General features: G+C 41.3%; 1 protein-coding gene across 2 annotated transcripts in view; it reads right to left on the minus strand.

Moving 5' to 3' along the window:
• Nucleotides 1-26,815, minus strand: part of KCNH1 (potassium voltage-gated channel subfamily H member 1) — a 226,247-nt gene that overhangs the window by 101,396 nt on the left and 98,036 nt on the right. For both annotated transcript variants that reach the window (XR_013392151.1, XM_077925556.1), the window contains exons 8-9: nucleotides 12,837-13,036; nucleotides 8,016-8,268 (exon numbers count right to left, since the gene is read on the minus strand). Coding sequence is in view for 1 of the 2 variants with exons in the window: in XM_077925556.1 (XP_077781682.1) it covers nucleotides 8,016-8,268; nucleotides 12,837-13,036 (453 nt within the window). In the remaining variant the exon portion in view is untranslated. The remainder of the gene's footprint in view (nucleotides 1-8,015; nucleotides 8,269-12,836; nucleotides 13,037-26,815) is intronic.

Consider the following 26,815-nt stretch of genomic DNA (forward strand, 5'->3'; position numbering starts at 1 on the left):
CATTCTATACATAGAACCAAGTGAACTGGCAACAGGAGAGGGACCTTGACTGCACCTGAAGGCAACAGGCTATCTGGTGGCTGCCTCATTATGTCTAATGGTAGGGTCGACCTTGAGCCTGATACATCAAGAACCCACATCATTAAAGAGAAGCATACTTTAGCTGGCGCTGAAAATCCACAAATGTTGGCGCCAGGCAGTTTGGTGTTATATATGGTCACAGCTACTATGTATTCAGAGTTATGCGTACTCTAGGCAAGCAGAATGCAGTGTTTTTCAAAGGCCAGCAGTCAATCAGCTGAATTGCTCCACAGAGTTCTGTGCTTAAAACTATCCGGTGGATTAGCATAAATCCATTTATCCAGTCTTAGCACTGGATTCAGAATTCTCAAGCTTGCAAAATATTTAGTTAAACAACTCTGTTAACAGCGATTAACCAGTTCAATTTAAAATGTGGATTGCTTCCAATAATCTATAAAGATCCATTCCATGTAAGATTCCTAATAAAAGTAATTTCTCCTGTGCTGTTCAGTCAAGAAAATGTACCTTTATTAAACTTTGTAAAAATTCTAACTGTGCTAAGGCACTGATATTTAATTTGCCAATTAACTAATTAGAGTAATTTGTGCAAAGTAAGACAGTTAATAGCATAAAAAGAATGTTGAGTGTCAGCCTGCTGTTAATCCTTCAAAAATGGCTAACAACTTAAAAGCTGTCAGTCTCTCTTTGCTCCTTTTTCTTTACTCGGTGGCTAAACAGTGTAACTGGCAGAGTTGATAAAAACCACCCTGAGCTTTTGATCTCCCACACAGTTTCTTCATCTATGATTTAACCTGAATTCAGTGGTGCTGCTTGATCTATACCAACAGAAGAAGAGCACTGTCCCCTAAAAGTGTGTGAATAATTTACTTCTTTCATTTATTTGAAAACTAACCACAATTACTCTTCCAAGTTCACATGAAAAAATATTGTACGGCCTAAGAAATCTTTTTTAAAAAATCTGATAAACAGAAATATTTTCTCCTCAGAATCTGAAAGAACAGCCCTGTGTCATGTGGCCATATTCTATAAAGATATAATAACAAGATAAAGAGTCTGTATTCATTTAGTAGATACCTTGTCCATTGGGTAGATGCCAAATGACCAGTGGGTCCAATCCAAACACTTAAGATTCAAAAATATTTTCCTCATATCATATAATAGAGCACATTGTGCTAATAGAGCAATAATCAAATTGCAAGGTAGGAGTTTGCTATATAGGCAGTCCCCCATTTACATGAGTTCAATATGTGTGCAACTGTGTATATGCACATCACGCCGAACCCAGAAGGGACATGGAAACGTCATAAAGGCATCACTGAAATGTCACTAAATGGGCAGAGTGGGGTGACTGCAGACTCTTTCAATGGGTTTCAATTATACATGATTTTGCTGGCGGTGCCTGGTAACCTCTGAGTAAACAGGGGGCTGCCTGTATTTGGGTTGTATCCCACCAATCAGGACAGACTCATTGAAAATAATGGCCATGACTAACTTATTTCAATAGGTCTACTCTGAGTATAACTTAGGGGGATACAACCTTATGTGTGGGATCCACTTAACCACCAGCAGCAAGCACAACCAAGCTCAAACCCCTCTTGCCCCCATGTGCCTCTGGCTCTGGGCAGCTGCAAAGCCCCTAGAACAGCACACAGGGAGAGGAGAGGGGGAATCATTCCATTTGGCAAACGGAAATGTTTGTGCAGACAATGTTTGCTCTGGTATAGAACTGTCCCCCACCCCTGTAAGATATCCTAGCATGGTCCAGTAGGTGTGGGGCATGGGCTCTTTAGTGCTTTGAAGATGGGGAGACTATGTCACATGTGTATGATTGGCAGTCATCCTTTGTAGGTACTGTAGGTTGTTATATTGTTGAGTGGTTGGTTGATGGAGATAATACTCAAAGTAGTAAATGACTGTTGTGGTTCTGTGCAATGGATGGTGAGTGAGATTGGGTGAGTGGCTACATGACTGATGTTTTATGTTGGTTGTAATTTTGCATCATACTGTCTTGTACTGATCTCTGATTATTCATATCAACATGGATATTGTTTAAGTATTTGAGTGTTGTTGTTTTACAGAAAGCATTCTAGTCTTTATTGTACTTATTGTGTAGAGATAATAGATAAACAGACAGATAGATATGTATAGATAGATAGATAGATAGATAGATAGATAGATAGATAGATAGATAGACAGACAGACAGACAGACAGACTGGGAACCCCTTTGAGATCTTCAGAAAGTAAGCGGTTGCTAAACAGAAATAATACATCAAATAAAATCCAACTCCCTTGTATGGGGGTGGGGGCAAGGTTTAAATATTCTTGTGCCACATTATGAGTCTATCCCATTGAGTTGGGACTATCACCTTTGGCACTTCTGTGTAATAGATGTCCTTGCGGGTAAAGTATTAAACCAAAGCAGTTTCAGAGAAGCATTACAAGAACAATTATGTCTGTATGCTTTAAGATTGCAATTAGATAAAATTAAACCAGCAGGGTTTTCTCCTTCTAGAGCAAATGGGCCATTTAACACCTTTCTTCTACAGAATGGAATACACACACATTTCCACAGGGGTAACATGGTTTTTTTGAAAGAAAGAAAAATTCCTCGGGGATGATGACTTTGTGAATAATAACTTACTCTGGAAATCTGAGGACACGCAATCCATGCCATCCGCCTGTGCAATGTGCTCTCTTAATCAGAGTAAACAAATGAAACCACCCCAATCCCTGGTGGCAGTAAACAAATTAAAATAGCTGGGTTTGCATAACAAATGCATGCATGGTCACACTACAATCATAACTTTAGTTGGTTTATTGATTTTATCCGCTTTATTATAGCTATTTGTATTGAGGTGGAAATTCCATACCAAACTGGAATCCTAAAAGGATCAGATTTTTTAAAAGTATTTTATTTAAATGCTTTAAATCAAATACCCCACTCCCCTTTGTACACAATGTTTCCTACTTAAAAGAGGCAGGTCCTAATGTGCTTCACCACATCATTTCCAGCAAAGACTTCAGCACAGCAAGGGAGAAACAATGTTTAGTCAACAAAGATAGCATTTGCACTTTTCCAGTATTAGTGCAGAAATACTTCTGCATATGTTTACATTCTAATAATAAAGATATGTCTTAGTTTTGTAAAGCAGGGCTTTGATCAAGGGTAGTCAACATGGTGCCCTCCAGATATTGCTGGACTACAAATCCAATGGGCCCCAGCCAGGATTGGTAAAGTTATTGTAGTCTAACATCTCAACGGTTATCCCTGAAGTTATCAAAGCTCTACACCATTGTCTGGAGTGAATCTTAAAGGGCCAGCCCCCAGGCCTGAAGATTGACCTTTTTGGGGGCTTTTTGTGGCCTGCCATGGGTGCCTCCATTTATCAACATAAAGGTAGGTTAGGGTAAGAGAGTCTAACTGGTCCAAGGTCACCCAGCGAATTTCCTGGGTGGGTGGTGATCTCACAGGAGATCTTCAAGAAGAGACTGGGCAGCCACCTGATGTAAATACTCTTGCTCTGGATTGCTATCTTGGAGCAGGAGGCTGGATGAGATCTCCTTTCCATTCTACAAATTTATGACTAGGCAGGGAACTGAACACAGATTTGCTTGGCCTAACTCCAAGATCCTATCCACTACGCCAGACTGGTTCTCAAAAGATATCCTTCTAGTACGATGAATATCATTTGGAACTGAGATCACACTTTCCTCTTAGGAACTGGGTAAACCTGATTTATAGTAACGTTATTAAGCAAGAGAACACAGCATATTCAATAAGCCAAGAGCAATAAGCTCACCAAATGAAACATTGTTGTAGGAGGCTTAGCCTCCTAATTTCAGCGTAAAGTTGGCTCTAATGGCATTTTAAAAAATATTGCCTGTAAATTCATTCATATCTTTTTAAGGCACAAAGGACGTTTTGCTCCTAAGTTACATAGATCATTCAGTCACAAAATAATAATAAAAAATGCAGTTTGTTTCTCAGTTGAAAGGTGGGATAAGAGCATAACTCTTATATTCTTACTCTTACATTCCATAATCACATTCCATTAAAAGAGAAACTGAGAGATTATAGTTTAGTGAACACATCCCCCCCCCACACACTTTCTAGTACAATTTTCACAATGATTGCTATTCAAAATCCTGAGGGGTACTGCTGAATAATCAGAATTCAAAATTTGTGGAACAGGTTAATTAATAGTAAGACTATTGACCTGTGTTCTTAAACTGACCAATTAACAGTAGAGCCACTGTCTTTGTTAATGACAGTCATAACCACAGAGTGATCCTTCAGCAGTCCTAAAGTTTGGTCTCCTCTGTCCAGCCGGTCTTGAGTACAATCCGTATGTGCAAGCAGAACCGACCCGCCCATGAGACATACTGAGGCAGCTGCCTTGGGTGACAGAATCCAAGAGGTTGCACCACTGCAGGTGCCACTGCTGCTGGATAAGCAAGAAGCATTGGTGGCGGCTTCCAGGTTCCGGTGAGATCTTGTGAGAGCCCTGCAAAATCTCATTGGAAACTGCTGCCACAGCTGCTTCTCCTTGTTTCTCCAAGTAATGGTGGTGGGGGCACTGTCATCCCTTGGATTCTGCCACCCAAACTGGAACCCATAAGCTGCAGCCACACAATTCTGGTAAGTGAGGCTTCAGTGGGGGTAGGAACAGGACGGGCTGGCCTTGTGTCTAAGCAAGCTAAAACAGCCAATGCAATTCTGGGCTGCATCAATAGGAGTATAGCATCTAGATCAAGGGAAGTAATAGTGCCACTGTATTCTGCTCTGGTCAGATCTCACCTGGAGTACTGTGTCCAGTTCTGGGCACCACAGTTCAAGAAGGACACTGACAAACTGGAACGTGTCCAGAGGAGGGCAACCAAAATGGTCAAAGGCCTGGAAACGATGCCTTATGAGGAACGGCTAAGGGAGCTGGGCATGTTTAGCCTGGAGAAGAGGAGGTTAAGGGGTGATATGATAGCCATGTTCAAATATATAAAAGGATGTCACATACAGGAGGGAGAAAGGTTGTTTTCTGCTGCTCCAGAGAAGCGGACACAGAGCAATGGATGCAAACTACAAGAAAGAAGATTCCACCTAAACATTAGGAAGAACTTCCTGACAGTAAGAGCTGTTCGACAGTGGAATTTGCTGCCAAGGAGTGTGGTGGAGTCGCCTTCTTTGGAGGTCTTTAAGCAGAGGCTTGACAACCATATGTCAGGAGTGCTCTGATGGTGTTTCCTGCTTGGCAGGGGGTTGGACTCGATGGCCCTTGTGGTCTATTCCAACTCTATGATTCTATGAATCTTTTTCAGCCAGAAGGCATTATGTGTAGAGGAGCACAGCTAAGATGACCAAGGGTATGGAAACCAAGCCTTATAACAAACAGCTGAAGGAACTGGGTCTGTTTAGAATGGAAAAGAGGATACAAAGAGGAGATATGATAGCCATCTTCAAATGTCTAAAGGGCTGTCACATGGAAGATGGAGCAAGCTTACTTTCTCCAGTTCCAGAGGCTAGGACCCAAGCCAATGGCTTCAAGTTACAAGGAAGGAGATTCCAGCTAAACACCAGGAAGAAATTTCTGACACTAAGAGCTGTTCAACAGTGGAACAGTCTCCCTCAGGAGGTTGTGGACCCTCCTTCCTTGGAGGATTTTAAGCAGAGATTGGATGGCCATCTGTCATGGATGCCTTAGTTGAGATTCTTAGATGATCCTCAGGGTCCCTTCCAACTCTAGGTAAAGGTAAAGAGTAAAGGGACCCCTGACTATTAGGTCCAGTCATGACCGACTCTGGGGTTGCGGCACTCATCTTGCTTTATTGGCCGAGGGAGCCGGCGTACAGCTTCCGGGTAATGTGGCCAGCATGACTAAGCCGCTTCTGGCGAACCAGAGCAACGCACAGAAACGCCGTTTACCTCCTCACCGGAGCAGTACCTATTTATCTACTTGCACTTTGATGTGCTTTTGAACTGCTAGGTTGGCAGGAGCAGAGACCGAGCAATGGGAGCTCACCCCATCACGGGGATTTGAACCGCTGACCTTCTGATCGGCAAGTCCTAGGCTCTGTGGTTCAACCCACAGCGCCACCAGCCATTCTATGATTCCCTCTTGGGCCACCTTCTGGGGGCTGCATAGTCAATCCAGGCAATAAAGAGGAGCTCTTACAGGATTACATTCCAGCCAAGTAACAAAACCCAGGAAGGGAGAGAATGCGAGGTCTGATGTGAGGTGTGGCCTAGGGGAGGAATGGGGCCTGGACAGAGCCCCAAAGGGAAGATAGAGAACCAGGGAGGGAGGGGATGACAACATGAAAGGGGACTGTTGGCAACAAAAGGCTTGGAAGAGGGAGACATCAGCATGCTGGAGGACTCCAAACTGTGACTGAGACTATTTATATATGCCTTTCAAATAATTTGCCCTGTAAATAAATAAATAAATAAATGGCTGAACCAGAATACAAGCAGTCCTTTGGGTACCTAGTTGAGACAGAGAGACAAATTCAGATACAAATGCAAGGCAGCTTCCCCAAGTAAAAGAATCATAGAATCATAGAGTTGGAATAGACCACAAGGGCCATCGAGTCCAACCCCCTGCCAAGCAGGAAACACCATCAGAGCACTCCTGACATATGGTTGTCAAGCCTCTGCTTAAAGACCTCCAAAGAAGGAGACTCCACCACACTCCTTGGCAGCAAATTCCACTGTCGAACAGCTCTTACTGTCAGGAAGAGAGGAAGAAATAGGGGGGGGGGGGGAGAGCGAGAAACAACATCTAAGGGGTTTGCTCTATAGTATACAGTGGTACCTTGGGTTAAGTACTTAATTCGTTCCGGAGGTCCATTCTTAACCTGAAACTGTTCTTAACCTGAAGCACCACTTTAGCTAATGGGGCCTCCTGCTGCTGCCGCGCCGCCAGAGCATGATTTCTGTTCTCATCCTGAAGCAAAGTTCTTAACCCATGGTAATATTTCTGGGTTAGCAGAGTCTGTAACCTGAAGTGTATGTAACCCGAGGTACTACTGTATTGCTCTGTCTTCTCTCTTTCCTGACAGTATATTTCCTTCTAAGTGATAGCTACATTTGTTCTGAAAGATTTAAGGTTGCTAGGCTGCTGTTTTTTCTGCAAGGCGAATGTGAGCAACAGACGCTGCACCACATCTCTGTGAGTTTTTACTTTACCATTAGAAAGGTGTGATAGAATCGCATCACCACCTGAAGGCTGGATCAGCCTTGTTACATATCTACATCTTATGGGTTATCACATGGTCTTTCCCTCCTTGCTTTGCTTCCACTGTGTTGAAGTGCAAAACCTTTTTTATGTGCTTAGTGCCCTCACTGTGTGGCTGAACTTTCTGGCTAAAAATAGAGCAAATCTACATTTCAAAATGCTTTGGGCTTTGGTTGACAGAATAGGTTTTAATGTTCTTTAATGCTTCTATGCTGTTAATGATGCCTGGAAATACTGCGCTAAACAACAGCATTGCAATAAATATATCAAAGACGGGATGGGGAGGGAGAGGGATGGATGGGTCCCTTACTTCCAATGAATTATAAAGTCATGGATGACCACCACTAGCTGTATGCTTCTCCCCAGCTATAGTGTATTATTATATTATTATTATTATTATTATTATTATTATTATTATTATTATTATTATATTAGGGGGGGACACATTCCCTCTTTTTCAGAGGAACTCAAGGTGGCTAACAATTTTCCACTTTACCCTGTATTTGTTTCTGTGTTTCTGTTCCACTGCAGTTCAGCTTCCGACACCCCTAGTAACAAATCTCAATAACCAAACAATATTTACAATAAAAACAATCCCTAAGCGAAACTCAAACAAAACAGCTGATTAAAAAAAAAGCAAAAAATGAAAGAAAGAAGCTACACAGGAATTCACTTTCAGAATAAACACTGTCATTTGGTACACAAATGTGAACACGAAGACAGAATGTAATGGGAGAACCTACCCAAAATTGCAACAACTTCATCATCCTGGATAACTTCCAAGGATCCCGAAACCACAAAGCAAAGATTGTCCACGCTCTCTCCAGCATGATATATGAGATCCCCCGGAGCACAGTGCACCGTCTGAAATTCCATGGCAAGAGCTCGCAGACACCCATCGCTGGCCAGCCTAAAGGCAGGGTGCTCTTTAAAAACTTTTCGATTCAGATGAACGCAGATGTCTGCTCGCATGTCCTTAGGGCAAATCTGCAGAACCTGGGACAACATTACAAGAATCAACCTCTGCAAGAGATTCGAGTGTGCTACATCCACTGTGCAATCTTTTTTTTTCTTTAAAAAGCATCGTGTGCTTGTGCAGGAGATTCCTTTTGGCTTCCTGTTGGCTAGCCAACTTACAATTGGCTAAATTCCTGTCGCTGCTTCTTTGCTCTTTTGGACAAGTGGCTGCAGCAATGGAATCTAGCCACCTGTCTCTTAAGTGATGTGAATCCCTAATAACAACCCTGCTTTTAGCTGTTTGCCTTTGAATTTGGAATCCTCTGCATCTACCTATGTGCATGGAAGCTGTGACACTGCTCAGCAGATGTTTGTTTTTATAAAATAAACCGAAACATCTCCGACTGCCAAGATAGCAGACAGAAAATAATTAATAGTAATCATTAAATCTCATTGGGAATGGTGGCAGCTGCTGAAGTCATAATTGCAAATGTTAAACAGGAATCTGTCAGGGAACGCAAAGTTAGAAAATTACTTTTAAAAGTGCAATCCTCATTGACCCTGAAATTCCCGCACCAGCCTCAACATTAAATTAAAAGGCTCTTCAATATTAAGGCAGAAGATAACTGTACAAGACCAAGAATAAAACAGTTATTTAGGCCAAACACATTCTTTGGTAGCTATTGAGCTACCAAGATAATAGTCAAAGGTTTTTTGTTTTTTTAAGACAGTGAAATCAATAGAACAGAATACATATCACATACTTAAATAGGGCATGCAACAGCACACAAATGCTTAAACTTTTTGGAATGTATATATGATCAGGGGGCTTTCAAATTCCTTTGTCATGAGAAAACCAATTAACCTACAGTAGCAAATCATCATCACATTCCTGGCAGGGGGAGAGAGTTATGTGGCCAAACACACATTGGCTGCCTTGCTAAGATTACACCTCCCAACCCCCCCCCCAAAAAAAAAATTGTAGCTGACATTCAAGACCTGGCACATGCTTAAATCTCCCTAATAGGGTTAACTTTGGTTGGATTCTGCTTATGTTTTGTTTGCATTTTGTTAAAACTCATTTAATTGAAACCTCCAATTTCCATTCATGGTCAAACCAGCGCAGAAGAGTGGTATCATTGCATCAGTGGTCAAACACAATAGCATCTCAGAGTAGTTGCTAGCATTCACATGCCTAGGAAGAAAAGTTTGCTTATTGCTGATGATTTTTATTCCACTAGAGAAGAAGAACCTTTTTCTCAAAATACACTCAGATGTGGAATTTCCCAGCAAGTCCTGGCCTCTGCCATTGCCTTGGGGCAACTAGAAGACAGCTACCACTATGGCAACTATCCTTAGAATAAACTTGCTTTACTAATATGCTTGTCTAACGTACCTTTGCTTAATGGAAAGGGCAGAACTAGAACTTATTTGGGAAACACAGGATTTCTGGGTTATTTTATCATTATTTATAAAAGTATAGTTCAATGTCTGAAAATCAAAAGCAAGGTACCTGCCAAATCTATGCATGATACTGATAACACTTTCTTTCAAATTTACACAACAACCACCACTTGCCTTCTGCAGCAAATTATACCGTAAGTGGCTTACAAAACATAAAACTAAGAATCATTTATAAATCTACAATAAAATAGTAGCATTGTTGCCTTTCATCAACATACAAGTTAAAATGTAACCAAAACTGTTGTGATGGCTTCTTTCAATTGTTCAGCCCATTAAGGTGGCACTGTGGTTTAAACACTGAGCCTCTTATGCTTGCTTGATCAGGAGGTCAGCAGTTTGAATCCACATGAAAGGGTGAGCTTCTGTTGCTCTGTCCCAGCTCCTGCCAACCTAGTAATTCAAAAGCATACCAAATGCAAGTAGATAAATAGGTACCGCTGCGGTGGGAATGGTGTTTCTGTGCACTCTGGTACTCATCACGGCATTCTGTTGCACCAGAAGTGGTTTAGTCATGCTGGCCACATGACCCAGAAGGCTGTCTGCAGACAAACGCCAGCTCCCTTGGCCTGAAATCGGAGACGAGCGCCGCAACCCATAGTTGAATTTGACTGGACTTAACCATCCAGGTGTCCTTTACCTTTACCTTACCTTACATTTGCAAAATAAATCAATAATGCTTAAATTAGCTTTTACTGTTTTAGTTCTTCTATACCCTCTGTACCTCACCAAGCAGGTAAAATAAAAGCATAGTGATTCAGGGGATAAATTCACCTTCAAAATATTTGCTTAGAGGGATGTATTACATGACATGCATCAGTAGTGACAGCCATGCAGGAGTGTAGAAATCACATTATGATTTATTCATTCCACAATGTTCTTGAAGTTGTGTTTGTATGCAAATTCAGTGGAGCTTGAGAATTGGACTTTAGAATTTATGGACTGGTATTGTCATTACTCAAGTCTTAAATCTGTTAGCCTCTGCTATCAACATAGGCATTTTTTAAAAAAAATATATGCTAAACTGCACTGCCTATGATATGAATATGTCAATTACAGAAATCTATCAGAATATATCTCTTTTAATAGTCGAAGAATTGAATATTTCTTTATATTTATTAAAGCAATTCTTCAAGGTGAAAACGGATAGCTGTGATTCAATAACCTTTGCATTCTTCTCATGAAAATGCCTTTGGTGCAAGAGGGCAGAAGTTTGTTTTGAAATTAGCCCACCTTTTGTGGCCAAGGCCAAGATACCCAACAAATGAAGGACAGCGAATCAAGTTTAAAAAAATAAAAATAAAGAAAAGGAAAGATGTTAAATAGAGGAAACTGGGGATGCTTTTCAAGTCATGACTGAACAGAAATGTTGCATGAGAACATAAGAAAAGCCTGTTGGATCAAGCAATGGGCCGTGTGGCCCAGCATCCTGTTCTCACAGGAAACCCACTAGCAGGACTCAAGGACAAGAACCCACCCAGCTGTTTCTAGCAACTGGTATTCCGAAGCATGACTGCCTCCAACCGTGGAGCCATCCCAGTCAGAAGCTGTTGATAGCTTCATCCTCTATGAATTTGTCTAACCCTCTTTCAAAGCCATCCAAGTTGGTGTGGCCTTTACTGCCTGCTGCAGCAGCGAGTTCCATAGTTCAATATTTCTACACACAGAATATGCAATGGACCCAGGCAGTGGCGGAGGAAGTGGAGTATGGGGCGAGCCATCACAGCTGTACCCCCACTGCGCTGGGCACCACACCCCCAGGACGCACGCCACGCCCGGGCAGGCCTGCTCAGTGAAGCTCCGCCACTGGAAGCAGGGACTTTCCCTCTCTTACAAGGAGTTAGGGTGTGGAAGCAGGTGCCTGTTGAAGAAACGGCATTCATATTTACTAAAATTCACCAACAATTTTGAGCCAGAGAAGCTATTTTCCTGGATTTGTGGATTTGTTTATTTAGTGCGCACAGAATGCACACAAGGCACCATTCGTAGGGTTCACGGGTGCCCAGTTTCATGGGAATGCCCACTACTGCAAGTAAGGTATTTGTGCTTTTATCTTGTGAGCCCTGAGATCTTCAAACAAAGGACACTACTGTATATTAATAGTAACAGGCATAGTAATGGAAGGCTAGGCAAAGAAGAATCAGCACCTTGGAGAGGGACCTACATAAACGTGGGTTTCAGGACAGAACATGCTGAGACAGAACATGTGAATTGCCTCCGCTGTGTCATGGAACAACTGGCAGATCTTTATAGCCTGGGCTATAGGTATTAATTGACTAGAATCCCCCCCCCCCATTGTGAATCTGGTCAGTTAGATCTTCTACAGTTGGCTTCCTCTAGGGATTGGGGTTCCAGCCTGTGGTGAGATCTCCTATGGACTCTCCTGATCCTCTAGATCAGCCTTTCTCAACCTGTGGGTCCCCAAATGTTGTTGAACTGCAACTCCCATCACCCCTAGCTAGCAAGGCCAGAGCTCAGGGATGATGGGAGTTGTAGTCCAACAACAACTGGGGAACCACAGGTTGAGAACTGCTGCTCTAGATAGTCTGTGGCAGAGGTCTCTCCTCAACGTTCAGGGAAGGAGAGGAAGCTGATTGCACCTTTTCATGGGACAATTGAGGGAGTGGGTTCATTTTCTCCTCAGGGCTGCTGTCAGAGGAGAACTCTGTGGCTGTAACATCCAGAGGAATCTTGGTCTGCAGCAGTAACATCACATCCATATAAAGACCTGCTAAGTTTCATCACGGCTGATATATAATGTGCTTCCCAAATACACTACAGAAACCCCTTAGATAACTACATCTCCCAAATTCTCCTGACTGTATTAGCCACCACAATGGGCAACAAACAAACGGAGAAGGAATGGAGGAGGGAAAGAAATCTGCGCTGCTGGGTTGCATTGCAACATTCTTCAAATTTCCCCATATTTTTCTCAATGAAAATTTGAAACTTACAAAGCCAGTATGTGGAGAAAACTTCGGAGAACTCAGACGTCTCTACATTTGACAAAGATGAATTTGATATAAGGAAAAGTGAGTTTTTAAAAAATCAACCCAATCAACAGTCATCAAGAATAGCAGCTACAAGAAAGGAACAGTGAGAAAGCATTTATTTGATGGTAGCTTTCCAATATCAAGACAGCTCACCTTTTCTGTATCGATGCCTCTGGACATGGACCAGGTAGAAACAATGTAATCCATCACACGTTCACTCAGACCTTTGGGCACTTGATAGAGTTTCAGGAAGTCCCGGACACTGTTTAGCATTTCGTGGTATCTATTTGTATTAGCGTACATTTGCTGGAATATCGTTGTTACATTACCAAAAATTGTTGCATATAGGAGAGCTGGAAATAGAAGAAGAGGAGGAGGAGGAAGAGGAAGAAGAAGAAGAGGAGGAAATAAAAGTGAATATTTTCCAAACACTTTTTAAGCAGGACGTTTGAGATCAATGTCGATACAGTGTGTTCTCTGTAGGAGAAAGTAATGCAAAATACACATTAATTATCTTAATTGTTACAAACTGACATGAAGGTGCCACTTGTTGGATGGTTGTTGTTGGCACTCAAGTGCTTCTCAAGTAATTCTGAATCCTGTTAGTGGAGCATCCCCTTAGCACAAATTCTCTTGTTTCAATTAAAGAATGCCCATGTCAGTTTAGCTTGTGTTCAGTGACTTTATTGGAGAACTCCTAGTTATTAGGGAACTCGCCTTACACCCCTGAAGGCTGCTTATTGAAGCCTTGCTTGTTCTAACTAATCAACTTCCTCCAGTTCAACTAACCATAAGCAGGTACAGAATCCCATTAGTTGCAGAATCCAAGTGTATTTGCTCCTTTTAATACTGCTGGTGGTTACCAACATTGCTGACAATTGCCTATCTGCCACAGCAGCTCCATTATAAAGAATATTTATTTATTAGGGGAGTTTTTTGTAACCGTGCCTTTCCATCAAGGTATTTTAACAAACATTAAAAACCAGTACAAAGGCTAACAACAGCAGCAAATTAACATACAAGACAAATATTATTATTATTATTATTTAAGACACACTACTCAAATAAGAACCAACAGCCATTCATAATGAAAAGGCTTTAATATATGCAATTCTTTTTCCCAGCATATAAAATGCATTCCACAACCAGGGAGCCACAACAGAAAAGTCCATGTCCCTGTGAATCTCAGCAGATGGGTACAGCTGGAGGATGACCTCAGCTGGTGATTTTAATGTAGATTCCCTGCCCTCCATGTAAAATGTTCCAAGCTGAATCTCAGCTTGGAAAAGTCTCATGTGGTAAAGCTAGGAAAGACCTCCCCTCGAGACTTTGAAATACTGCTGTCAATTAGTTGGTCATATCAAGCTGCCTTATACAAAGTCAATAGTAATAATTTAATAATAATTTTATTATTTGTACCCTACCCATCTGACTGGATTGCCCCAGTCACTCTGGGAGGCTTCCAGTATATACTAAAACATAATTATACATTAAAAACTTCTCTATACAGGGCTGCCTTCAGATGTATTCTAAAGAATAATAGAAGATAATCAGTAAATCCAGCTCAGTATCCTCTGTACTCATCTTCTCCAAGCTCGGCTGAATCTAGACATATATAAAAACCCCTGTGAAAATGCATTTTAAAGAACTGTTTAAAAATATATACTGTATTGAATTTCCCATTAGCTCACCATTATCTAGTGTTACATTTGTAGAATGTGACATTTAATACACTTAAAACGTATTTGCAGCTGCATAGTTGAATCCCTGCTGCCCTCCCCCAAATTTTGAACTACAACTCCCATCATCCCTGACCATTGGGCTATATTGACTAGGGCTAATGGGAGTTTCAGTCCAAAACAGCTGGAGGGCACCAGGTTGGGGAAGGCTGATCTAAACTGACTGGCTGTGGTTCTCTCAGGTTTTGGACAGTGATCTTTCCATTTCTACCATCCTGAAGATGCCCAAGTTTGAGGTTAGGACTTTCTTCAGACAGAGAATGTGCTCCACAACTGAGTGGTAATCTCTCCTCTGAATAAATATACCCAAAATCAAAATATCGCTAACTACATATATCAACATTAATTGCGGGCGAGGGTTAGTGCCTTAAGCAACAACAAATTCTAAATGTTTTGAAATGCACTAATTGGCTCGTCACATACAATTCTGGTTGCAAACAAGGCAGTATCAAATAGTTTTCAGGATTACTTGGCAGGGACTAAAAGGGGCATGGTCAATTGTTAATGTGTGTATCAATAATGGGCCTTGGCAGTCAGAGAATAATCACTGAGGAAAGAGGTGGGGACACTCTAAATTTATTGACAAGCTTTTGTGTGATATTTGCACCCAGGGGAGTGCCTTTGAAGTGCTTGTGACTCCTCATTAAAATGCCACAAATGATGCGTAGGTATATACAGGTAAGATGTTGGTTCTGCAGTCACTTTCAAACACTCCAAGGACACTTAGTTTTAACAGGGTTTATGACTAAAGAATATAGAAGCCATAAAGGCTGATCGCTGAAGAATTGATGCTTTTGAATTATGGTGCTGGAGGAGACTCTTGAGAGTCCCATGGACTGCAAGAAGATCAAACCTCTCCATTCTTAAGGAAATCAGCCCTGAGTGCTCACTGGAAGGACAGATCGTGAAGCTGAGGCTCCAATACTTTGGCAACCTCACGAGAAGAGAAGACTCCCTGGAAAAGACCCTGATGTTGGGAAAGATGGAAGGCACAAGGAGAAGGGGAAGACAGAGGATGAGATGGTTGGACAGTGTTCTTGAAGCTACCAGCATGAGTTTGACCAAACTGCGGGAGGCAGTGGAAGACAGAAGTGCCTGGCGTGCTCTGGTCCATGGGGTCACGAAGAGTCGGACATGACTAAATGACTAAACAACAACAACAATAACTAAAGCCTTACTAAGGTGTACAAAATCAAGCACTGATACTGGTAGGAGGAAAAGGAGTGGAACCACTCTCACTAGACCACACTTGCTGTCATGCCCTGTCTAAGGCTGTCCAGAGTTTGAGAGCATTTCTGCAGTGGGGCAGCCAACTAAACGTGAGCAAGGCATGCCACTAAGGTTGAAGCTCCTTGAGTTTAATTCTGTTCTGGGTGAGAGCTACTATCCCTGAATTATAATCCAGCCACACCATGCTTAATTGAGTCCCCACACACCTCTAATTCTTCATAATCAGGATGCTGCAAATAACCATTCTGACTGTTAATTACAAATTGTGTATTATAATTACCCTTGCCAAAAGGCATTCTACTCCATCTGATTAATCTATCTCAAACCTTATTAGCTTTAATTTGCCATTAGTTAGCCAGTGAAATACAGTATTAGTGCAGGAGAGTCATCAAAACATTTTTTAAAAGAAAAACAAACATCATTTCACCCACAGGGTTTCTGAACAAGGTTGTAAGTTACATGCTTTAATAGCATTGGGAACGTAATAAAATAATAATAATAATAATAATAATAATAATAATAATAATAATAATAATAATAATAATAGTTATTATTATTATTAACCCCCCTCCATCTGGCTGGGTTTCTCCAGCCACTCTATGGCAGCTTACAGCATACCTAAAAACATAATAAAAACAACAAACATTAAAAACCTCCCAATACAGGGCTGCCTTCTAAAAGTTGTATAATTCTTTATCTCCTTGACATCTGAAGGGAGGGCATTCTACAGGGATGGTGCCACTACCGAGAAGGCCCTCAAGATCGGCCTTTTCTTTTCTTCTTTAAAAAAGAGGAACTCTTTTTAAAACCTTTTGATTTTTTTTAAAAAATATATACAATAGGAAAGAAAGAAAGAAAGAAAGAAAGAAAGAAAGAAAGAAAGAAAGAAAGAAGAAAAAAGGCAGGGGTGAGGGGCACACCAACCCAAATATTCTGAATCCTGTCAAATGCATTGTTGTTGCTTTATTATTTGCTTTCTAAACCACCGTCTTGATGCAATTTGCACATAATTAAAAACAGTTAAAAACACAAAAGCAACAGTAACAAGTAGACAGTAAGGCCTTGTTCTATCCAGCTGGAAAAGTCTTTGGAACAAAAAGTGGGAGCAGTTTGTATCTTGGCAGCGGCAGAACAGGGGCAGCCACATTAAAAGCCCTGCTCTGAGGTATTGTGGAGCAGGCTTCTTAGAACTTTGGAACTTGCAAGAGAAATTATCCTGCAGACTTCATCAATTTACTGGGTGTACAAGGTGGTGTCTCAAGTAATCTTCTTCTGAGCTTTATAGGGACATATATGTTAGTACCAACACCTTGAACTAGGCCCAGTAGCAAACTGGCCAGTGAAAATACCACAAGCAAAGTGTTATAGGCTGGTAGTAATTTGCCCCCACAAGCAACCTAGCCACCACATTCTCCACCAGCAATACAATGGGTTACTATACTTGCAAAATGCATACTGTACTTTTAAGACGGTGGGTTGACTTCAACTAAGTCTTACTGAGAGCAAACCCTTTGAAATAAATGAATTTATATTAGTTAACCCACTGATTTCACTGGGTCCCACTGTGCATATAATGTAGTCGGATATCACCTAGTAGGTTGTATCCAGCACTGTCTGTGCACATGGGGAAGTTCAGAGGAAGATGTCCCAGTGCATGAGCAGAATTCTACTTGCGAAATGCTGGATTTGGCCCACTGAGTAAGTAAGACAAATTAAGAAGAAAAATAAGATCGGGTGTCACATTACAAAATGGCCTGGTTTTTAAGGGAATGTGAAACTATGGCTTAGTGCTACGTGAGGCAGCCTCCACAAGCCTGCATGAAACAAGGGAAGCTGATTTATATTGTTCCATCTAGCTCAGGACTGCAAATACTGACTGGCAGCAGCTCTCAGGGGTTCTAGGCAAGGGTCTTGAAGTGTAGGTGAGTTCCCACCAGGCGAGACACAGTGATAACAGCAATAACCTTTATTGAGCTAACAGAACTGGACAACAGGGGCAAAGCAACTGCTTATATACATTTCTGAAGGCCTAGGCCACTCCCACTCCCAATGTGATTGGCTGTCTAAACTTCCAAGCTGCGAATCATAACTCAGAGTTTAAGGGCACCAGACTACAGTCCTTCCTGCATGTGCGTGTTGGGCTCACAGAGTCCTCCCACCATGCAGCCGAGTTCAGTAAATCTCTGGCAATATTTAAAAAACTGCACCTGAAAAAAGGCCCAAATTACAGCACAAACACCTGCTTTTCATGCCATAGGCTGAGGCAACAAACACATTTGCAAGGCCAAATTTTACAAGGGTGATTCTTAGTTTCATCAATATGAGAAGAATATTTATACTCAATTTCCTCAATATGGGAAGCCAGTGATTTAACCACAGAAGAACTATGAGAGGAAGTCGATAGCAAGGGAACATTTGCCCATCAAAATTTACTGTACAATCTCATCCTAAGCCTCACACATTATTATTTTTCAGCCAATGCTTTCAGTCAGGGCTATTGCCACAAAGAGAACAGGCAAAGAAAGCATTCTTACAGAGCATGAGCAAATCCCATTCACAGCTAGTATTGTTCTTCTGTGGCAACACCTGCCGCAGCACCAGCCCAGAAAGAAATCTTTTCAGCAGATGTCATTTAATGTACAGAACCCTCAGACAGAGCTGAGCGTCTTCGCATTATTCTCTCTTCCCAATTACATCTTCTCTGTTCAGAGTTAAAGTACAGTGTCTTGTCTGCGACAATGTGGCAACTCATTAACAATGCACTCTGCGCTGCCACCTCATTTAAAACATTGTGGTGTTTTTTTTTAATAACACTACAGATAAAAGCTGCATAATTGCTACAGGGAGTTACTCTTACAGCCAAGTTGTGAAGGTCACTATCAGGTTGGCGAGGCTACCAAACAATTTGCTACTTTTAAGGTAGTTAAAACTCACACAAATAAAAAAAAATGTATGTACTTGATTGTCACAATAGAATATAGCTTTTTAAAAAGTTTTGTTGGGTTTTTTTTTTTAAGAATTCCTGCCTGGAGTAGTTGCAAAACACTCAAACCTTGTAATTGGGGTTGTAAGTGTTGCAATAGTGTCTCATGTTCCCAGTATGAATCATCGCATTTAATTGGACTGATTTAAAATGTGCTCTCTTAAGGAGTGCCCTCTTGTTTCTTCCGAGTAAGATCAACCAACATGAGTGTGTACTTGTGGTGGTGATGCCTCTGACACTGATTGCCTAAGCTGGTATGGCGGCACGGAAAGTTCAGATATTCAAGAAACAATGAAGTTTGTAATCCAGCTTCTGTGTGGCAAGGGAGAGCTGTCAGTTTGGCTGGAATTAAAATATCACATGATGCAGGTTAAGGGTTAGGAAGTGGTCCCAGGACTCAGGGAACCCTAAAAGACAGGGACTCCAAAGGCATGAAAGATGAATGAAGGGTGAAGACAAACCTCAAGAAAAGTTAGAGGAAAGGGGGCAGAGATGATCATCACAGAAGGGACCCTAAGAAATGTTCATGGTGCTTCAGATCAGAAGCAGCTTTAGGGAGGAGGAGGGAGGGGTTTAGGGTAGCTAGTCAAGAGACAGGGTGGCTAAAGAAAGCAGTAGGTAAATCTAGAGCATGACGAGAGAATTCTAACTTCTGATATCATTGCATCATTGTGACCTAATATGACAAACAAGGGCTAAAAGAGAGAGCCAGTGTGGTGTAGTGGTTAAGAGCGGTAGATTCGTAATCTGGGGAACCGGGTTCGCGTCTCTGCTTCTCCACATGCAGCTGCTGGGTGACCTTGGGCTAGTCACACTTCTCTGAAGTCTCTCAGCCCCACTCACCTCACAGTGTTTGTTGTGGGGGAGGAAGGGAAAGGAGAATGCTAGACGCTTTGAGATTCCTTTGGGTAGTGATAAAGCGGGATATCCAATCCAAACTCTTCAAATCCAAACTCTTCTAAAAAGCAGTGGCAGGAGAGGCCTCCTGAATGCCATGTACTAATTTTATAAACATGCTAATCCTTGGACTGCTTCTCATTCTAGAATATACTGAAACTAGATTTAGAAATAAGACGAATCAGCATCAACACAAGGCTGCCACTGTTATTCACAACTGTATCCAAGCCTCAGGATGGTGTAGATGGGATTTTCCTCACAACCAACCAAAGGAGGTAGGCTCTGGCTGGGAAGTAGTCAACACTGGGCTATTCACTAAAGAGCTTCACTGCAGAGTGGGGATTTGAATTCGAGCCACAAATTCACACATCAGCTTGTTTATGTTTGTGGCCTTTATCTATCTACCTCAGCATTTCTTTCTTTGTTACCTCTATCGCTCCCATTTATTCCAAGGAGCTCAAGGTGGTGAACATAGTTCTCCTACTCCCCATTTTATACTCACAACAATCTTGTGAGGTAGGTTAGGCTGAGAGTGAGTTACTACCCACCCCAAAACTTCAATGGCTACCCTTGCAGCAAAGCCACTCCATAAGAACCTAGGAGGAGCCCACCAAGTCCAGCATCCTGTTGTTCTCACAGTGGTCAGTTCCAAGTATTCTTCTGAAATGTGGCAGGGTTTATAGTCTCAGAAAGGGATGCGGGTGGCGCTGTGGGTTAAAGCCTCAGTGCCTAGGACTTGCCGATCGAAAGGTCGGCGGTTCGAATCCCCGTGGCGGGGTGCGCTCCCGTCGTTCGGTCCCAGCGCCTGCCAACCTAGCAGTTCGAAAGCACCCCCAGGTGCAAGTAGATAAATAGGGACCGCTTACTAGCGGGAAGGTAAACGGCGTTTCCGTGTGCTGCGCTGGCTCGCCAGATGCAGCTTTGTCACGTTGGCCACGTGACCCGGAAGTGTCTGCGGACAGCGCTGGCCCCCGGCCTATAGAGTGAGATGGGCGCACAACCCTAGAGTCTGTCAAGACTGGCCCGTACGGGCAGGGGTACCTTTACCTTTATAGTCTCAGAAGGAGCAACCTTGCTTGCAAATCACCCAATTCTGCCCCAAATTTAAAATTATAAATGTTTCCTTTTTTAAAAAAAAAACCCACACACTTCAGAGGTGTCTAGCATGAAAGTCCCTGGACCTATTTGCTTGTAGTTCAGCAGGCATTATCCACTCTGCATGGCCTACCATGCCTAAAATTTCATCAGCTTCTGCCAAAAGGGAAAATACAAAAGCCTTTTAAAAATAAATAAATTAAAACCCTGAAAATAAAGGGGAGCAAAGCATACATGGGCAGACCTCAAGCTGAATCAGGCAGCCTACAAAGCACCCTAGATCAAGGTAGGCTGTTTTTCTAAAGCGCCAAATCAGGATCTGAACCAAGGCTTGTTGCACTAATAAGTGCAGCATTACAATGAAATAATCTACATTTAACACACAACACCATGGATACTAACCTCCGCAAAATGAAAATATTGGTGCATGAACTTCCATGGTGCTAGAATGTTAGAAATCAATTAACAAAATGTTAAATATCCAATTTCAGACCTGTCATTCATAATTCCATTACTACATATTAATAGAAAGCTTGATTGACAATTCAAAGAGATCACTCAATCTGTATAGTTCTAATTTCGGTAGCAGTATCACCACCATAGAAATAAGACAAATTTAGAATCCATCTAACAGCATGTAACTATAATGATTTGCTGCAACAGCACTTCGATATTGAGTGTGTTGCTTTTTCTTTGAGTAACTTATGATTATAACTTTCAAATAATAATTAAAGTTATACAGTTCCAAATTTGGTTCTCCATCTAAGCTCTCTGAAACATGCATTACTGTGAAAAACATAGCATGACTTAGCTGGTTCATTAAAATTGCTCAACCAATTCATATTATACTTGCTCAAATCTCATAATGGAATCAGGAATTCTGCAATTGTCAAACCAGAGTCAAATTACTCACAATATATTTTTACAACTATGGGTGCAATTCAGCTGAAGAAGAAAAAATCATGAAGTTGAACTGTCCATAGGATAGATAAGGATAGGCTTCAAATCCCTTAAGAACATAAGAAGAGTCTGCTGGATCGGCTAATGAATGGACTATCTTGTTCAGCATCCTGTTTCCACAGTGGCCAACCAGATACCTGGGGGAAACCCACAAGCAAAATTCAAGCACAAGGGCCCTCTCTCCTCCTGTGACTTCCTGTGACTCGTATTCAGAAGTACTGCTGCCTCTACTGTGGAAACACAGCTTAGCCTTCACAGTGAGTAGCCATTGACAGAGCCTCACCTCCTTGAAAGCAATGGGATTTCAAAGTGCTTAACTAAAGTTGTATTATGACCGATGTTAACTAACACATTAGAACCACATTCATCAAGATTTACACATTTACCACTAATATTGTGGGGCTACTATCTGTTCGTTTGTTTAGCCAGCCAGTTTATTACCCACAGATCTCAAAGCAGTTAACAATAAGTAAAAGCAAAATACAGTGGAACCCTGGTTTTCAAACGTACGGTAATCCATTCTGGAAGACCTTTTGACTTCTGAAACGTTCAAAAACCGAAAACTCAGTACAATAGGGGAACTCAAAATGGAAGCTGTGTAGCACGTTCGGCTTCTGAAAATCGTTCGAAAACCAGAGCAGTTACTTCCAGTTTTTCGGCGTTCGAAAGCCAAAACGTTTGACTGCGGAGGCGTTCGACCACCGATGTTCCACTGTACATAAATATACAATCAGCACAACTGCATTTGATTTGCATTAAGAAAAATCCAAATACATAAATATACCATATGCTTATCTATCTGAATAAGCTCCAGTGAAAAATACTAGGCAGCATGATACAAACTCCGAACCAAAATAAAACACAATATTTGCACAACACTCACACCATGTCACTATCGCCATCCAATTACACAATGATTACAACTATTCACTACCTTATAACCCAGTATATAACTGACTACACACCTATATTGTTCCTACAACTAATCACCAACAAGAATACAAAATTAATGGACTGTTCATATCAGTGAACACCAAATGCCCTTTGAACGATCACATACTTCCCTCTCACCTGTGAGGGACCCAGTTTTATACCAGTGCTGGATCTCATACTGCAAAGCATAAAACTAACCAATAACCCCATGACAAATAATCAACATCAACACTGGTAACAACCATGAAAGGAACCGGCATGGACAAATATGGTTGCAGGCACAAAAGCAAACTTCCAGCATCAACCCCATAGTGACCTCAAAGATTACCCTGACCTCAGTCCTTGCGGCCCTCTCTCTTTCTCCACCTCATCACTACAGATGTGATAACTACTGGTAAAAATGTCCATTGAGTGAGGAGCGAATTTATTGCCCAGGACCTTCCAATAAACTAAAATTGTGCAACCTGAAAGTGCCAGCACGAGACGGAATACCACCCCAAAATGGGGACAGTGTGGAAGTGCCCAAAATCGGTGCTGCAGAGGAAACCATTCCCACCATTCAGGTGTAACAATAATGTGCCTCTTGTCCACCCTAGAAACATTTGTGCAGCAACAGCACAAGAAACAGGAGCAGAGTCAGAAAAAATTCAGAAGTAGAAATTGTGGGAATACAACAGGTTTGCTATTGCACTGTGCGAATGCAAACTAAGCAACACTTTACAGTCATGGGATGAAAAAGCTAATGTTGATGGTTGCCAGGTAAAGACTTTCTTGTGTTAGAGAAGCATTTCTAGTTTGGTTAATGCATATTTAAATCTGTTGTGATATTTTAATAGGGACTAGTTCATTGCTCTTATCAGTTTGTTTCGAGATTTCAAACCGCATTATAATTCATCTTCAGTTAAGTCACCTTGAAATTTTTATAGAGCAGTTTTGAATAATGTAATATGTAAGTAAATCTTCCAGTCTCTCTGAGAGACTGCACAATCAGTATTTCACTTTCAAAATTAATGCTAAAGCTTTTTTCCTCTGTGCTGTTTCGTTTCTTCGGGTCTGATGCCAAGCAGTCGTGATCTTGCCCTCAGCACAGTTTATAAACATAGAGGCCCTGTTGCTCAGCCAATTTTGGGGGCATTTACACCTGACTTTAGCTGAAACCAGGGATAAAGTTGGCCAGTATATTAATAGATGCAATGCTTTCCACTGGGGTGAAGAAGATGAAGGAAGACTGCGGGAATTTTGTACAATTTAGGGAGAGAAATAATGTTGATGTCCTGTTATGCTGACTTTTATCTACAACAAAATTAAATAGTCTTGAAAACTAAAATGGATTTCTATTTCATTTCACAGTGCTAATGAACAGGTCACTACTTAAATGAAGGCAGAGTCATTTAAGGGTATCATTTTCGTTCTGCAATTTATAGAGAGTAATGCATGGGCCATTTTCAATTACAGAGCTGAAATTAAATCTCCAGTGAGAGCTGCTGTTTTGATTATTTGTGCCAAAGAGTCTGGCTTGTGCTTTAAGGTTTGTCACTTTCCCCGAGTGGCTAAATTAAAGGGCGAGTCTGAGTTCAAACCTGGATTTGTTCCGATATTTTAAAATATTACCCTTGACCAAGTTTACCTATGTGTTAAGACAGTGATAGACTATTTGTATAATCAGTCCTCTTTTATGAGACAAAGGGAAAGACCATTTAAGAAGAGGCTGGAAAATATATTATTAAAAGCATCTAAACTGAGAGTCAGAACTGCGTGAGATGAGATTAATTTTCAAGTTTTGCTTGGAAATAAGTTCTTAGCAGCCTAAATCAGTTACACTTCTGTCAAGCAGTCATGATTCTTTAAGTAAGAAATACAGAGAATTGTACTTTAGTTGTGGTCTTATTACCATGCTAAGCACAATCAAAGTCCCAAACCCACTGAAATGTCTGAAAATAGACAAGGCTTTTGTTGGCCACTGGAGCTCTTTATGAAAGGAGTTGCTAGAAAGCAGAGTGATTTGATGTTACCATGGAGTGTGGCTCAGAGCCAGGAATAGAATAGGGATAGGCATGGAACAGGGACCAAACAGAGCAATCGCCGGCCAGCTAAGGTCAGACATATGTACTTGATGACTCCTTCTATGAAGCTGCCTGAGCTTCCCTGTCATGGGAGGCAGCAGGTCAGTTGATGGGAGAGTGTGATGCAGACTGTCAACATTATCTTTGACTCCAGAATTTGATAGCACTCTGGGAAGCCTAAAGGGGTGATCAACCCCTAAGTGCAGGAGTACAGAGAGGATCTCTAGAAAGGGGGGGGTAGTTGCTGGTGTTCCCCTATTTAAATGTTCTCGCCACACCTGTAAGAAATCTACTAATCACAAGTCCGCAACTAGGGATGGAGGAAGAATTTGGTTAGCTTTGCATTTTCATGCAAAACTACCTAACAATAAACAAACAGAAACACAGCTAACATTTGAAATTCACACGTATCCAGATTTTCCAATGCAGTTTTCCAACTAAGTAATATATAGGGGGGGAAACGTAGATTAAGGAAATGTGTGCACAAATGAATATAGTAGTGGAAATAATAACATGGAATTCCTTGCAGGGGAATTCCTTGCAAAAATCTGCACATTAGTCAAAACTGCGTACAAAAATGTTCTTATTTAATATAATAATGATAATAATGATGATGATGATGATGATGATGATGATAATAATAATAATAATAATAATAATAATAATAATAATAATAATAATTTATTTATTTATTTATACCCCGCCCATCTGGCTGGGTTTCCCCAGCCACTCTGGCTGGCTTGCAACAGAATATTAAAATACAATAGTCTATTAAACATTAAAAGCTTCCCTAAACAGGGCTGGTGAATTTTCATTAGTTTGGGGCTATTAATAATAATAATAATAATAATAAATTTTATTTATATCCCGCCCTCCCCAGCCGAAGCCGGGCTCAGGGCGGCTAACAACACTAAAATAGTGCAACATTCTAAAAACATTATAAAAATTAATTAAAATCAAAATTGATGGCAACCATAAACTAAATTAAAATCCCAAATTGCCTCAAATATGTAGAGAACTGAATTACAGATTGGAAAAATGAGGAAAAAAAGAGAGCCAAAATGGAGAGATTTGTCACTCCCTGGTTCATACACCTTACGGCTGTCTCATTATCTCGCATGGGTGTGGGAGTTCCTATCTCACAAGGGGTGTGGCAATCACAGAAATAAGTCACAGTTATCCACTGAGAGGCTGGGTTGGCAAATACCAGGTGGCTTCTACCCAATCAGCAAACACATGGGACTCTCAAGGATAGGGCATGTGCACCTGTGTGCTGTGTACGCAAACTGTGTAAACCCTGATCCTCAAAACTGGTAGCCTCTGCCTGCTTTCTTACCTTAAGTCTTTTGCGTTCTGCCCTTATGAAAATGCCTCAACATCCTCATGCAAATCAAAAATACATTAGTAAACTCTCCCCCATAAAATCTGTGCAAAATGCGAACACAAAACCTCCAGTCTTCTAATGGCTGGTGCTTTAAGCCCATTGCATCTTCCTTTCCCATCCCATTTAACTGCAGAACCTTTCAAAAAGGTGCCACTTATCTTGTCATCTTGCTATGATAATACTGGCTCTTTCTTGTGGCTTGAATCCCCCCCTACACAGCTGACTGATAAATGGCTGGTAATTGGTTAGGGAAAACAGAAGCGATGCATCAACACAAAATTAAAACGTTCCTAACTTATCAAGTCTCTCAGGTTTACTTCCGCACTAGATCTAACAGCTGAGCTGTTTTGTTGCCTTTGCTATCCCCCTCTGCCACACACATCATCTCCCACATACAATATTGGAGTATTGCTCTAGATTTCCCATAGTCATTAAAAGCAGTGTCAACAGCATGCAACTAATGTGTGATTTACCAATACAAGAGTCGTTTACCAGTGCAGCACTGTGAGGAGGGCAAGACACACTAGTAAACATATTTTCCTGGATCTGAGCTTAACAAATTATGAAGTGATATGAAGACATGAATGCACTCCAGCACATAACAGCTGCCAGTAATAAATATATCTGTTTGCAGCTCAAGGGCTGAAGTGGTTATAAATCTTTACAGATCATGCATCCTAAATTTGTCTTTTTCCTTTTTTCAATTTTAGAAAGAAGTTTGACAGAGAGAAAATCCAAGCCTGCTCCTAAGACATTTCCCCTTCTAATTAATGTTTGCTGCGAGAAAATAATGAGTCAGGATAGCATACTTAGCCCTAATCTGCTATTGTAATCAAACAGCAGGCATG

This window comes from Podarcis muralis, chromosome 3 (assembly GCF_964188315.1).
Source record: "Podarcis muralis chromosome 3, rPodMur119.hap1.1, whole genome shotgun sequence".
NCBI classification, from domain to species: Eukaryota; Metazoa; Chordata; class Lepidosauria; order Squamata; family Lacertidae; genus Podarcis; species Podarcis muralis.